Source organism: Clarias gariepinus, chromosome 9 (assembly GCF_024256425.1).
Source record: "Clarias gariepinus isolate MV-2021 ecotype Netherlands chromosome 9, CGAR_prim_01v2, whole genome shotgun sequence".
NCBI classification, from domain to species: Eukaryota; Metazoa; Chordata; class Actinopteri; order Siluriformes; family Clariidae; genus Clarias; species Clarias gariepinus.
This window is the reverse complement of record NC_071108.1, coordinates 18,204,964-18,220,705: the sequence shown is the minus strand read 5'-3', so window position 1 is coordinate 18,220,705 and position 15,742 is coordinate 18,204,964. Positions and strand designations below refer to the sequence as shown.

General features: G+C 37.9%; 1 protein-coding gene across 3 annotated transcripts in view; it reads left to right on the top strand.

Moving 5' to 3' along the window:
- The window catches only part of sema6a (sema domain, transmembrane domain (TM), and cytoplasmic domain, (semaphorin) 6A), a 66,756-nt gene extending 52,991 nt beyond the window's left edge, over window positions 1–13,765 (top strand). For all 3 annotated transcript variants that reach the window (XM_053503802.1, XM_053503801.1, XM_053503800.1), the window contains one exon: window positions 10,152–13,765. In XM_053503802.1, the coding sequence (XP_053359777.1) occupies window positions 10,152–11,224 (1,073 nt within the window). In that variant the 3' untranslated portion in view covers window positions 11,225–13,765. The remainder of the gene's footprint in view (window positions 1–10,151) is intronic.
- Window positions 13,766–15,742: the final 1,977 nt, after the last annotated feature.

Here is a 15,742-nt window from a genome sequence, read left to right as displayed (position 1 = left end):
GCTAAAACTGACTGGTGGCAACAATTTTTCGCAGTACATTTGAGCACTCTGTGTCTGGTCCCATTTGTGTCTTTATATGTGTGTGTATGTGTGTGTGTGTGTGTGTGCACCCACACAATCCTACCCACCCTATCTGCACCTTTGCCATCTGCTGCCATTGTAAGTAGTCTCCCTTCCCCAGGACCTTTCATCTCCCCAGATGGAATGTTCCAAGGCTAAACCTTAATGTAGCCACCACCAATTACTAACCTCAATCTACTGTACAGCACATCCTCTTTCTTCCCAAATGGAGACGTATCTCTCTTTTCCTCATCTGAGGAATGGCTTGTGTTAGCCCCTCCCTCTCCCTCTGCCTCTTCTCTCTCCCTTTTCTCCCTCTGTCTCTTCCCACTCCACCCCCAACCTGTGGCTGTCTCTTTGTGCCTCTCGAATTTATAGGTCAATTATAAAAGCTGTATAGATAGTGAGAAAGAAAATGGTCTCTCTGGAGTTTTCTCGGCCTATATTCCACGTAGAATCAGCTTTGCTGTAACAGCACGAAATATATGATCATCATTAATGCCCACCCTGCATACTGCTTAGAGCCGGGAGGAGCTCACTAGCTGTGAACTGAGAGCTGACACGTGATAGCCGCGTAGAGATCAAGTGTGAGCGTGTCCATGATTACACCTTTCATTTAATGATAAGTGCTGCACAGTGCACTTGCTTCTTGGTTTTATGGTTGAAATCCTCTCTTTTCCCCTCTAGAGATTGGATTTCGGCCAGCGTGTACATTTGCTAATGGGGTTTCCCTGGGCTGCCATCGTTAAAGATGTTAAATCTGCAAAGTGAGCTTTCATTATGGAATGCTCACAATTTTATAGCACATTTGACACTGTTTTACAACTAGGTCTTCCATCACACTGACAGTCATGAAGAGGGGCGGGTTTAGTGTAGATCACTATTTTCAGCTACTCATATCCTAATGATGTTCATATTAGTAGCTTTCACCTCTTCCATAATTTAGGGATACATTTATTTAGGGTAGAACTGGTTTCGGATTTAACCCAGTTCTGCTTCTCCTCAACTCTATTAAAGACCAGGACATTTATTATTTATGCACTTGATTCCTTTTTCATATGGACCTTGTATGATATTATATTTACAGGTCTTCTATGTCAGGGTTACATTTTATTATTCTATAAAATGACATTTTATAATCTTACTTATGATTGGAATGTTAGAGGTCCGAATCTGTTCAGTTAGGCAGGAGGCAATATAAATGCTAGCTTGACATTTTCTAAAAGGGGAATGTGCACTTGTAAACAAATGACGCGTGCATCTGAGATGTAAATAAAAGATTGCTCACTGTGGCATATGCCAGATTTAAACCTTAACTATTATCCCCCCCTCCTGCATGTGCACTGAACAAGCATTTGATGTCCTCAATTAGAAGATTTAGAAGGCAAAGCTTTTGAAATCACTGCATTGATGTAGAGATCTAGAGCATTCACATAATCAGCCATTCAGGACACTGAAGGCATCCAGTTTAAAATTTAATGATGATGGTTTGGACTGTAACTTTATGGGCAGAAAGTTAGTGGAAAAATAAGAAATCAATAAGAACTGTAATGACTAATTAACCGCCATCAATCCTCACGAAAAAACTGGTAAACTATTTTAAAGTATTTATTAATTACATTAGACATTACATGTGCTGTAGAGTTGTTACAGATACTGTATATTGAATGCATGTTTTCATGCTTTTCTTGAAGCATTGTAGCTGACTGTATCACTTTCTTGCAGTATACAGTATGTGTGATAGAGATGGGAACAGACCTAGATTTTTGTAAGGAATCTCATGTCCACATTCACAATACAGCTCTATGCAAAAGTCAGAATGAATTCCTCACCTAAAGTAATGCCATGCCAGATTTTATTAATATTAGCCAAATAACTGTAATGATGTTGTAATATGTAATACATTTACAGAAAGAATAAACCATTGTTTATTTCTCGGTGAATATAAATACATGACTTCATGAATTAAAAGGTTTACTTTGCTACTTTGAATTTACTATGTACAAGGTATTTTTTTCAAAAACTAATGAATAAAATAAATAGTTAGCCCTGGTTAGTGTAGTTACTAGTAAGAAACTAGTAGCTCTAGCAGTTCAAGGATAGATTCGGTTGTGAGTAATGCTTTTATTAAAGATGGAAAATAATAAACAAATCCAAACAACACTCGGATTATACATGGTCAAGGACAGGAGGAAGATTATATTAATAGTAAAAGTAGTAATATTATAAGATTATATTAGTCTTTCACAAACTGGGTATCTGAAAAATAAGAAAGCAAATTCTTGGAAAACAGATAAGATGAAAAAAACCATGAACAAGAACCAAGTGCTTGATATGAGTGAGTGTATGGAGTGTTCTTAAACAGTATCCAGGTGTAAAAAGTGTCCAGGTGTAAGCAAAGCAGCACTCCAGCGACTGTGAATGTGACAGTAATGAGACAGTTGGTTATTTTGGTCCTTGTTGGCCATATTTGTAGGCTGTTGGGTGATCTGGGAGATTAGGTTTGTCACCGACTCTGGTGCTGACAAGACAAAAGTAATCTAGTCTCGTGTTTTTTTCTGAGAAATGTAACTTTAAATACTTATCCAATGTTATTTTTACATCATTTTGCCTAAAAATACCTTTAACTTTTTGTAAGTTTGCAGTGTTTGCCATTATTTAGAATTTGACTTGCTGCTTAGCCACTTCTGTTAGCAACTAGAATCCATGCCAGTTAAACCTAGCGTTAGCAAAGAAAACACTCTAGCTTCATCATTTTATATTACTTACAGTAAATGTATTACTTCAGGATATTGAATCATATTTGGCACTGCATGCATTATTTTACACACTCATGAATAGTTAGTGCACGAAGTGCATTCATTGTGTAGCATGAGAAGGTCACGGCCTCTGAGGAATTGGCAGCATTCTTGATGTTTTTTTCTCAAACGATGAATGCGATCTATTGATGTATAGCATCAGAGACATTTAAGATTTATAACATGTACTTTAAATATCTAAATCAAAATGTAAGGAGTTAACTGTATGGATTTTTTTTATTTAACTAAGTGGGAGTAGATGTAATCTACATCTGAGTTCTGTAATATTTAAGTACCGTACAAACATGCCAAAATAATACCCAACTAACATAACTTTTGCCCGACCCTGAAAGATCTTTATCCAAGTCGAATCTTGCTTAAGTAGAATTCATATAAGGGATATAAATAAACTGAATAACTAAACAGCAGTAATATTTAATTAAAAAAGAGGATTAATACATTTTGCTCTAACACAACACTATATTTCAGAGATCCCTTACCAAGCACTCTCGATATAAAACATGTAGGAAGATAAAACCCTAGTTCATCTTGCAGCCACACTAAAAAACAAGCATTCACTGACGAAAAGAAAAAGAGTATTGGATTATTTTGCAGAGAAGTAAACATATTAAAGATGCAGTGGCAGAACAGTTTTCTGAGCTGGTTGCTTGGCTAAGATGTCCCTTTTCTCACATGAGAATCTGAACAGAATCAACAGGAACATTTGTCACTTGAACTAGAGCCCTCAATGGAGCTTCACACACCATCATCAGTCAACACACATGTTCATGCTTCTGCAAGTCATTCCAAGTCCTCTGTGAGACGTTCCCCAACCTGGGGGGTTAAATTATCCTCAGACATCATCATTAATGACTGTCAAACTGTCATATTTTTAAACAGACCTCATGTACTGTACCTTGGAAGCCTCTTAAAAAAAAGTCTTTTTTTTTTTCAGTGTGAATATTTGTCACTTCTTCAAACAAGGTAGAGTGTAGTAGGAGGCTCTGGAGTTGATTTAACTCACTCGAATGCAGCGAAGCATTTTCCAAGATACTTAATTTATCTTCAATTGGAGCCTCATGAAATTCAAATATGAGGATTCTCAGCTTGAGCTTTGTTTTTGTTACTACTTTTATGTCAACAACCCATGCTGGAAAAAATATTCTGCGAATAAGGTTTCGTTTGGATGTGAATTTTAATAAGAGTAGACTTTTTGAGTATAATTATAAGACATCGTGATTACTTGCGCATTTAAAGCTATTTGGAGCATCCAGAAGGAATCAAAGGAATTCATTAAAAGAGAAATAAGGGCTTAAAAGTAAGCGAGATCTTGCAATCATGTGCCTTTAACTAATAGAGCTCTGCTTGTCTGAGACCAGCGCTTCTTTATGACTGCAGGTCCTTTGAAGTCAATTCAAGAAACAATTTAGTTCCTACATGAAAGTTGGGTATCTTCAAAGGTCTGATAAAGCCCGGAGGCTTTGTTTAAGTGAGGCCCTCCATATCCTAGTAGCCTAGTGTCAAGGTCAGAGCAAGTGGCCCATAGAGGCACTGGAAAAGCACTTTAACTTCTCTTAGTCTTGGGGACTAAGTGAACTTCTGTGCCTTCTGTGTGATGTTCAATGAAAAGCTTGTTTCTTCCACTCTATTTCAAACAAGGTTCACTGCTGAGACTACGTAGATTTCGGGCTACGTGCTCTTCCTGCAGGTGTCTTGCTGCATCTCTTTGAATCTTTGTGTTTAGTTCAAGGTGATTCTTATAGGACACTCTGGCCAAGATTAAAACGTTATCCATCAATACATGTGTTGTAAACATGCCTACTCACTTTTTAGTCTAAATACTGCAGAAGAAAAAATTATCTCCTGTGGCTACGCACCTTGGTGGTGGAAGTACATTTACAGTAGAAAGACTACAGCTGCTTTGGGGTGAGATATTTGTGAGGGGCTGATTGATTCTTTTTGCTTCCTTAGATACCTCACTAGCTAATGCAGAAGGCAGCTAGAGATTAATCTTACAAAAAGCTAAGAAGCTGAATAGCAGAATTTAAGAGAGCAAGCAGAAGCAAGTGCAGCATATATTTAATCCTAAATTGATTTAAAAGCTAGCACAACTATAGTACATGGTTTGGGCACTTTTTGCATTTATACAGTACTTGTACTATTTTATACTTAGCACATAGGAGAGCTGCACTCTGCAGGGATTCTTCAAATCAGCTGTTAGCTTTGAGAGAAAAATAGCTCGCATTGTTTGATGAAAGGTTTTCATTCCTACAAATCCTTCATGCATGACCATAGGCCATTATTTTTATTACTATGCTGCATCTAATTGATTTTTCACGTTGATGAATCCCAGTGATTATGTGACTCACTTTCCTAATGCATACTGAGTATTGTATGAACCGAGCATTGATGATGAAATTTCTTGATTGGTGTTTTTCAAAATAACTAAGCACTTATGTAATGGCTAATAAGTTAGCAATAACCTATAACCCAGAAATTGGGGTTAATACCATGGGCTGCCAGTGATTGTTGAACATGTTGTTAAACAGATGTAGCTCAGTGGGTAATGCATTAGACCACTGATCAAAAGGGCCCAGGTTTAAACCCCAAAATTGTTTGGCTTTTGAGCAAAACCCACCACTGCATAGATGTGATATGAAATAAATTGCTCTGGATAAGGGCATCTACCAAATGCTGTAAATGTAATCAAATGTTGGCATTTTGTCCAGCACTTTTCTTTAATCTCAACCTGCTAAACTACACTACTAGGTAATTGCATTTGAACAAATTTTATTAAGCAGGAAGACTTTCCTAATGTCATGCATTTAAGATCTAGACTCTGAGTCCTCATGTTAAGCGGGTCCTTTTAAAATTCCCTTTCAGACAGATATATCTTGCTGTAGGCTGTATGGTGTTATAAATGGGAAACCCATCAAAACATCAAATACAGAGCTGTGAGGGGGAAAATGGTTCACTTAAGCAAAAAAAAAAAAAAACTCACAGACTTGGTTGAAAGGAAAAGCTTCTCAGATCTCTCCATTAGCAGAGAAGAAGCAGATGTGTACTGGTTAACTAGGTCGCTTTGTCATCCAAGGTCTCAGAAAATCTGTCATCAATTCATCTACTTGCTACAAGATAAAACCCAGTGATCCACAGATGTCTTGAGAAAAAAAAAAAAAACTTTCTCAGATATGGAGGCTGTATAGTTAGAGACAAGTTCAAGGCCATCTCTGGTGTTTAGGATCGGAGCAACACAATGTCGGATGGATTTCATGAGGCCACTGTGACTTGCATCTCAGCCTGTTCTAGACATGACTTATTGCACCTAAGTGTATCTGTGTGGATGATGGAAACCATTTGCTTTAATCCCTACAGAAAACACATGAATCTGCGCTGTGTTGTCAGTGCATACTGTTCTACTCTCCCCGAGATTTATGCCCCTTTTTGTGTTTCCCATCTAACCAATTTATTGTTGTTCTTCTTCCTCTTCTTATTTTACTTCTACTTCTTCTTTTTTTTGTACAAACAATCTACTTTTTTCCTTTTACACTTACAGGTACTCTTGTGGAATGTCAGCGAAATTATGTTTAAGCAGATATAAATACTAGTTTCCTGACTTGCCTAACTTTTTATTTCTTAGAGTTGGTAAAGTTAAAAAAGGAGCTTGTCACCTACCAAGAAACTACAAAAATGAAGCCCTCCATACTGAGGACTCCTTTTGTACAGTAAATGAATGTTTTCAGACAACTTCTCCTTATCACCAGTTACACAAGTTGCTCCTACAGACACAATACCAGTTAGAATGAGTGCACTAATATAGACCTGTGATCGGGCTTTCAGCTAGAGCAGAGCTGCTGTTTAAGAAAATAAATAAAGACCTTTTGACCAATCACAACTGAGCATTTGTCCACGCTGTGGTACAAGTTGTACTAACAGGTTTAAACCAACCTCTGCTCACTCAGTTGTACTTTTTCAACCTATTCCACTCTTCCACTAGTACCCACTAATCCTCCTTTCAGCTTACTGTATGTTGCCAGTGTAACTTCTTATAAGTAATACAAAGGGCTTTTGCCAGAACTTCTCTTACTTATATATGTATATAACAGTCTTTTTTGCTAAGTTTTATGCACTACTTTCAACTATTTTAACAAATTTACACTCTTTAATCTATTGTTCCATCACTTATACAGTTCTGTGCAAAAGTCTTGAGCCAGCCTGCATGTTTTCATTTTAACTTACATATAATTTAATTATCTTGATTAAATGAAAGAAATGAAAACAAATGTTTTACTGTTTGACCACAAATTGCCTAAAGATACAAGAGGTAAAAATTGGTTTAATTTTAAAAATGTAATTATGTAGATTAAATGAAAGAAACGGGAACTAATGTTTTACTATGACAGGCTACAAAATGTCTAAAGATGCATTGTAAAAAATGCTTGTTTATGTTAAAACCTCAGCAGCAACCTTATTTTCTCTCTCGTCTGTTCCAACCACTCAGCATTCAGCGTCACCTGTATGCTAATCACCAGCCTGATCATCTGCAGCTGTTTCCATGTGTTCCTCACATGCCAAATTTTTGCCAAAAATGACAGCCCAAAAGTCTTTCAGGAAGTCTCGAGTACTATTGCTTAAGAATACCTTAAAATACAAGAAAGTCTGGGTCTTTGGAAGCAAAATATAAAGAAATAAGGCCTGGCAAGAATTAAGATTTTGCACAGTATTGTGTATAGTTCTTAGTACATTGATTAACTAGTACAGTTTTTTTGCTGCTGAGTATTGTAGCACATAGTTTCCGAAAGAACACCTGCATGAGTAAAGCAAGTATACATGCAATGTATAATACATTGAATTTGTGTTTACTGCATATTTCCTAAAACATGCTCTGACTACATTGGCAACCACAGAAATGTCATGCTTCTATCTTAGCTTCCCACAAACAAGTGGCACACAAACCATTGCTACACATTCTTTTATAGTTAATTTTATTTCTTCTTGTTAGAAACCTGCAAAACTTTAGAACATTTTTTAGCCAGTCATGATTGTTTTTTAAAGTGAAATAAAACAGGTGGGTGGCAAGTTCATTTTCAGTTTTGCTTAGTGAATGAGTCATTATTATAATTTTAACTAAAAGAAAGTATTCTGCAAGGGATGTCCACCTTTATGTAAAATAATTTTATCAAAATATTTAAAACATCTGGGTGTTGCCAAAAATTCTTGCATTTAGAATATATCTATGCTTCAAAATAATAATTTCCCATAACTGGAAATAAAGAGTCCAAACATGTAGCATGCCTGTGCCCCTCCGGACAAAACAAGGTCTATTAAGACATGGTTTTACAAGGTTGCTGTAGAATAATTTTGGTGGCCTGCAACAAACAATAACCTCAACCTTGAAGAATAGCTTTGGATGAACTGGAAATTTGGCTGCACCCCAGACCTCATTGCTTTAGGTCACTAATGAGCACACAGCCACACTCCCCGCAGCCACATTTCAAAATCTAATAGAAAGCTTTCCCAGAAAATGCAGGTTATTATAACCGGCACCTAATTTGGACTGAAATGAAACGTACATACTGTATAAGTATAATTCTGAAGTATTCATAGCCATTTAGTGTATACTGAAAATCTGTTTTTATGATTAACAATAATGTACGGTAATAATTATTATTTCAAACAGATGGTACGGTCATGTTCTAAAGTTATTACCCCTCTCTTTTAATTATTTATGTTTTCATGGAAAAAACATAATAAAATCATCTGATCATAGTGGGATAATGACTTTTTTCATTGTGCCTTTTTTTTTTTATTATTATTAAACCTAAAAGAAAAAAAAAACGTGTGGGCAGAACTAAGTAGTCCCATGATTTAATAGCTTGTGGATCCACCTTTAGCAGCAACAACATGAAGAAATAATTTCTATAAATAATGACTCACACATTTAGGATTTTGGGCATTCGCTTATGCACAGCAATTCAATTCGGTGGAAGTTTGGACTTTGACTAGGCCATTCCGATACCTAGATTATTTAATTTTTCAGCCATTCTCATTTCGATTTACTGGTGTGTTTTAGATGTTTGTTCTGTTGCGTGACCCAAGTTTTAGCTGTCGGGCAGATGGCCACACATTTGCCTCTAGAATACTTCGGTATACTCAGTGACTGCATGGTTCTTAGGTCCTGTGACTGCAAAACAAGCCCAAGACATTACCAGTTGACCAACATGCTTGATAATAGGTATAAGGTGTTTCACTGAAATGCTGTTTGATTACCCTAAACATGGCATTGGGCATTAAGGCAGAACAACTCCACTTTGGTCTCATTTGTCCATAGAAAGCCTAGTTCATAGTTCCAGAAGCTCTGTGGTTTGTTGGGATGCATTTTTGCAAACTGCAGTCACGCTTCCATGTTCTTTTTAGACAGAATTATATTTTTCCCTTTTATAGAGGTGTACACACCTGCTGATGATCAATTAATCAAAGGCTGATTGATGCAACTTACCCTCTGGAAACTGTGGAAACAGTGAGGGGTTACTTAGTATTGACCACGTGTTTAAAATTCGTTTTCAATTTTGTTAAATAAATAATTGCACAGTAAAAAAAAAAAAAAAATATATATATATATATATATATATATATATATATGTATATATATATATATATATATATATATATATATATATATATATATATATATATATGTTGTTCATCTGAGGTGGGTATTTACCGAATAATACAACTTATTATTTTTATTATGTTTTTAGACAATAACACATAGAATTAAAAGAAGGGGTACTAACTTTTGAACATGACTGTATATTCTGTGTAAACATTGAGGGATCTTTGGTTTGATTCTCTAAAAAAACAATCCCCAAAGGTTTTGGGCAGAACCCTATTTCTTAGAGTACTTTGCTTAAGTGCCCTATCAAGTCCCTGACTCACATTTGTTACTTAGCTTTCATCACTGCTTTATTACCAACAGTCTGCGGGTAGTTTTGCTTTGTGGGGCTATCTGCAGATTTTATTTATCAGTCCGCAATTTAAAGTCCTTATTTTGTGTTTATTTTCATGCTTTATGTTGACATGAAGTAAGAGAACCTCACCAATGACTTAACTAAGGGAATTTATTACGGACAGGCTGTAATGTTGCACTCTATCCATTTAAAAATTAACATAACCGTTTAGAAGAGGCTTGATTTGATTCGAACCATGTTTGTTATTAAGCTGTAGATGTGAATCAAGTTGACATGTGCAAATGTTTCAAGTCGTAAAGAATTTCTTAACTCTCATCTGCAGGCGTGATTCGTGAGAGCTTCCAGAAGGGCCGTGATCAGATGGTGCCCATCACTCTACTGGCTGTGGCTGTGGTCCTGGCATTTATCATGGGTGCTGTCTTCTCTGGTATTGTGGTCTACTGTGTGTGTGACCATCGTCGGCGCCATCTTGAACTCTCCTCCCGCAAAAAACCTAAGGAAACTGTACACTCCAGACGTGGCTCCATGAACAGTGTAACCAAGCTGACGGGCCTATTCGAGACACAAGCCAAAGATGGCCGTCCTGAAGCCATCCTTGCTCCTCTGATGCACAACGGTAAGACACTTATCAAAGCGGAAGAGCAGCAGCACCTGGACCTGGTGGCACTTCCCACACCTGAATCAACACCCATGCAGCTGCGTCGCAAGCCCAGCCGTGCCAGCCGGGATTGGGAGAGGAATCAAAACCTTATTAATGCCTGCGCAAAGGAGCTGGCATCCATGGGCTCACCTAATGTGCTGATAGGCAGTGACATGCCAATGAGGGCGTCTCCAGGCCACATTCCCAGTGTGGTGGTGCTGCCTTTACAACAGCACCAGCAGGTCTACCAGCACCAGCATGAGTATGTAGAGCAGCCACATCGCACAGATTTGCCTGATGATCAAGCAGCCACACTAGAATACAAAGCAATCAAGAGCCCATGCCACGGTGTCATGGTCGATTCAGATGGGGTGCCACCGCGCGTACCCCAAAGGGAGGCCTCGTTAGCAGCTGTGGTACCTCCAGCTGTTCCTCAGATGGGCAAGAGGCTAGACGTCTACTGCCGTGGCTACCCAATGGGCATGAAGAAGCAGCAGCACAACACCAATTCATCCAACTCGTCTCACCTGTCAAGGAAGCGAAGCTTTAGCCGTGCCGAAACACCACCCCCGGCTCCACAGAGGCTTGACTCCATGCACGTTTCTTCACCTTCAGGCCTTTCACGTCACTCCAGCTTGAGTTCATACGGCTCGTTGCCTCGCTGCAGCTCCCGGCACCGCAAACCAGATGTTCCACCCAAACCTTCCCAGTTCGCCCTCTCTGGCAAAGTTAAGTGCAGCGACTCAGGGACATAATCACTGCAAATTGGACAGGGGAACGTAAAATCTGTGTTGTACAGCTGTGTACAGGAAATGCTCACTGTTTTTTAAGAAAACACACAAAAAAAAAACATTTTTCACATAAATGTACGTGTTTAAAGTCAGGCTGGTGATTCCCTCATGGTGAAAGATGCTATTACCTGCTGCCGAAAAAAGAGGGACTCTCAAATCTCTTGACACTGAGCCAGAGTCTATTTTGCTCAGTTTCCTCCAAGACGACAGTATACCAGGTTGAGGACAAACCATGCCACAACTGGTGTTTTCTTCACAGCCTGCCAAAAGCACAGAGAGGAGTGAAATTTCATAGACCTAAAGCTGGGATGTACCCCAGTTTAAAAAAAAAAAAACACACACACGGGCAACAGCAATTTCAGCCTGGAACAACAGCTGGTTTACAAAGGAAAACTGTGAAGTAAGATTAAAAACAATGAAATGCCTCTCTCAGTGTTGCAGCTACTGGACACAGCAATCAAGGTCTGCCTTTAGTGAGGTCTGAAAAATTGTCTACTGTAACAGGTGACTGAATAACCCGTGACTGTTAGTACTAATAGCTGGTTGTATTTATTTTTTAATAAAGTGCTTTCAAAGAAAGACGGACTCTTTTTAGTCTCAGAGAGAGATACGGAGAGAGAGAGTTTTTTTTTTATTTTTAATTAATTATGTAAAATTATTTAAAGTCATTCAACTGGAGCCAGTACAACTTATCAAAGCAAGGTCCTTAAACTTTTTGGGATGTTTCTAAGTGAGCGTCTGCAGCGAGGAGCTATTTATAAAACTTTGCCACAGGAGTTCGAGAAAAGTTCAAATCAAGCATCACACCAAGATGCAACTCCTCTTGTGAAAAAAAAATACATTAAAAGGAAAGAAAATAAAACAGTCCTCAAACTGGAACTCCTTAAACACACCTTTACTTCTCCATGTGCGTCTTCATTCAGCACTGTGGATCGTATCAGCAACCTCTAATCCTTATGGCCATAACTTCAGCGAGTGCCATTCTGGTTCACTTTTTGCATGAAGCTGTGCAAAGACTGAGCCGAGGAAGAACAAAAAAAAAAAAGAACCCCACTTTTATTTTCAACAAAAACAGATGGATGCTGGCACAACACCAGCATGGCAGAAATGCTTATTTTTATTTAGCAGGTATTAAAAGGTATCATTTCCTAGTCTCATGTTCACGCAGACCCTCTTACTGAATTACATGTTCGATAGCCTGTTTTTCGTTGTTGTTTGTTTCTTCCATGTGTAAATTTGTGCCTTACACCCCTGAGTAGTGAAGAGTTCGTTAGCTGTTAACTGTTACTTAGTAGTCCTTATGATTATGTATTTTCCTTGTTTGATAAGTAAAAAAAAGCAACTTAAGAATGTAGGTATTCTTGTTGTTCAGTCTGGTCACTTGGAAATACCGGGTGAGCGGGGCTAACCACACAGCATATTTTGTGATTGATTTCTAATCGTGCCAATGAAACACTTGAAAACAGCCCGTTTGTTGTGCTAGCAGTGCTGTCAGTGTTGTTGTTTTTTTGTTTCGGGTTTTTCCTGTTGTTGTTGTTGTTGTTTTTTTGTTTTGTTTTTTTTCCTTTTCTCTCCAGGGGCTGATGATGTTCTTAATTTTGTTTCACAATTTGAAGAATAACTGCATATTTCCGGGAAAGGTCTTCTTAGTTCTGGATGGTACAATGTAATTAAATGGCTAATTGGCTAAATAGCTCAAATTCAGCTTTTTAGTGTCTAATGTCTCGCACTAAATGACACTAAGCTCTTAATAATCATGTTGAGAGTTTCTAGGCAGGAAATACAGGCTGGCTCCTGTGAAACGAAAAGCACTTGAATCATTTTAGGGAACAATTTACTGCTTTGGATGTTTATGACAGATGCCAACTAACATAATTTCCTAACTATAGTATCGTTATTATCTACAATGAGGGTTTTAATCATCAGATTTGAGTATTTAACTACTTCCCTGAAACATTTTATAACTCAAATTTTCCGCAAACGATCGGAGCACTCACCTAGTCTAGTCTCTGTAGACTGGCATAGATTGGAAATTCTTCAGCACTTCCTTCTGCTGTGGAAGTCACTCATACGGCGGAGTGAAGGGTAGCAGGATTTGCCCTTTCCTCTCCTTAACTCGTATGTTACTTGGACTAACATGTACATAGGTTCAGACCGCATTGGCCATCTCGGATAAGATTAGGAGTAGTGAAGGGCCACTCAGACTCACTCACTCATTCTCTGAGTAATGCATCTTGGCCTGTGGTTTTTGATGCTGATTGTGGACAGTGGGCTCTTTGGCGTGCCTTTTGTTTTTCACCCCGACAGCTACGCACTGCTAGAGGTGAACAGAGCTGGACATTCCAAAATCTCTTGAAGTTTATACACGTGTAAGATAATGTTCAGTCACAAGGTTTTTTTCCTTGTCCTTCTCCAACCTCCTTAACATCTGATTCATAAGTAAATGTATGTTGTAAAAACATTCTCTTTAATAAATGAAGAAAAAAGCTAATAAAAACATTTAAGTTCTTGTCACAAAAAAAATCTCATTTTGTATTTTTTTTTTCTGTAAAATTGTACACTTACTGATCACCATTACTAACAGAAACATATGTGAACCTGCTCGTTTATGCCTCAGCCAATCATGTTGCAGCAGTGCAGTGCCAGCAGTCATGTAGTTACAGGTCATAAGCTTTATTTAATGCTCACATCAAAGATCAGAATAAGGAAAAAGGTTTTGATCGCAGTTATTTTGACCACGGCATGATTGTTGGTTCTACGTGGGCTAGTTTGAGTATTTTTAAAACTGCTGCTCTCTTGGAAATATCATGCACAGTGATCTTTAGAGTTCACACATAATGGTGTGAAGAACAAAAGAACACTCAGGTTCTACTGATTTCAGCAAGGAAGAGGAATCTGACACTACAGTGGGCTCCCTGGAACTGGACATGAAACGATTTGAAGAGCTTTGCCTGTTCTTTCTTCACATCAACTGCCCATTTTCCGGTGCATCATATTCATAAGGAATATATACTGTACCGTGTAGGGCAAGATTCTTACATTTTAACTTGAATGTTAACATTTCTGTATGTATTCTGAATTAGAAAGTCAGCAAAAAGTAGTAACAGTTTAAGATTTGTGACAGGCCATATCAAAATCATCAACATAGTCTGGGACGTGCAGGCAAAAGCATGTGAGATAGTAAAAATGTCTGCAGAAGAACCATCTTCCAAAGATCTTCCAAACAGTTCCGATTGTGCCCACACAAATTGCATTAGCTGTTTATCGATGCAGTGTTTTAATTAGACTGTTATTACTTTACCGAATTTCTTTAAATGTGCATAAGGCATATTTCATTGTAATATATATTTGTATTTTTTTTATATGATTTTGAGGAACTATTAAGCAGAAATGAGTTAAGGTCAAAGTTGGGTATGCGCTGTAAACTACTGATAACAGCTCGTTTTGGCAGATTCCTTGCATGATAAATATTTGAGCTGTAGATAAGTAAGCAAACGCTTATCTAAGCATGTGAATACAAACACCTTTACACAAAAGCTTGCTTTACACCATTCATTAGTAATTTGTCATGTCTTTTGCCATGAATAAGCAAGACGATAAGGATCAGTCTGGAGCCTTCAGCAGACATGGTGAAGTGACTCGTCAGAGACTGTGCTAACACGCAGCAGACGTGAGGCAACAGTGTAAATAACAAGTTTCAGGAAAAAGAAACTATTCTTGCTTTTCATGTCAGTCCCTGCAACTGTTGGAAAAAAACATTTTTTTTAAGGCTAGCCAAAACCTTAAATTTTTCAACTGTTTGCTAGCATGATTATAGTGCTAAGAATACAAACTAGCTACAAGCTAATAGCTAGCCATAACAATTTAAACCATGATGAATGCAATTTTCTACTTTATATATTGTGAAGAATTTAAAAGAACTCCTTAAAGCTGTTTGATGATAGCAAGTTACCTTAAAGAGAAATAGGAGACTTTCTTTTTTATGTTAACCAATTAGCCATAATATTAAAACAACTGACAGGTGATGTGAGTAGCATTGATTTTTTTTTTTTTTACAGTTGCATCTGTCATGGGTGGTATATTCTGTATTAGGCAGCGTGAACAGTAACCCCATTGTTCACCTCAGGAAGCACCTACATCAAGCTGGACCACAGAGCAATAGAAGAAGGTGACCTGATCTGATGAATGGCATGTTATGCTATTTGGACAGCTGAGTGTGTGTTTGTGTGTGTGTGACTGCTGGGACAGCTTGCATCCCTGGATTCATGTGGATGTTACTTTGACATGTACCACCTACCTAAACATTGTTGCAGACCGCATACAGCCCTCCATGACAATGGCATCCCTGAGGCAGTGGCCTCTTTCACCAGGATAATGTGCTTTACACACTGCAGAAATGTTCCAGGAATGATTTAAGGAACGTGACAAAGAATTAAAGATTTTGACACCAGATATCAAGTGTAATTGAACATCTATAGGATG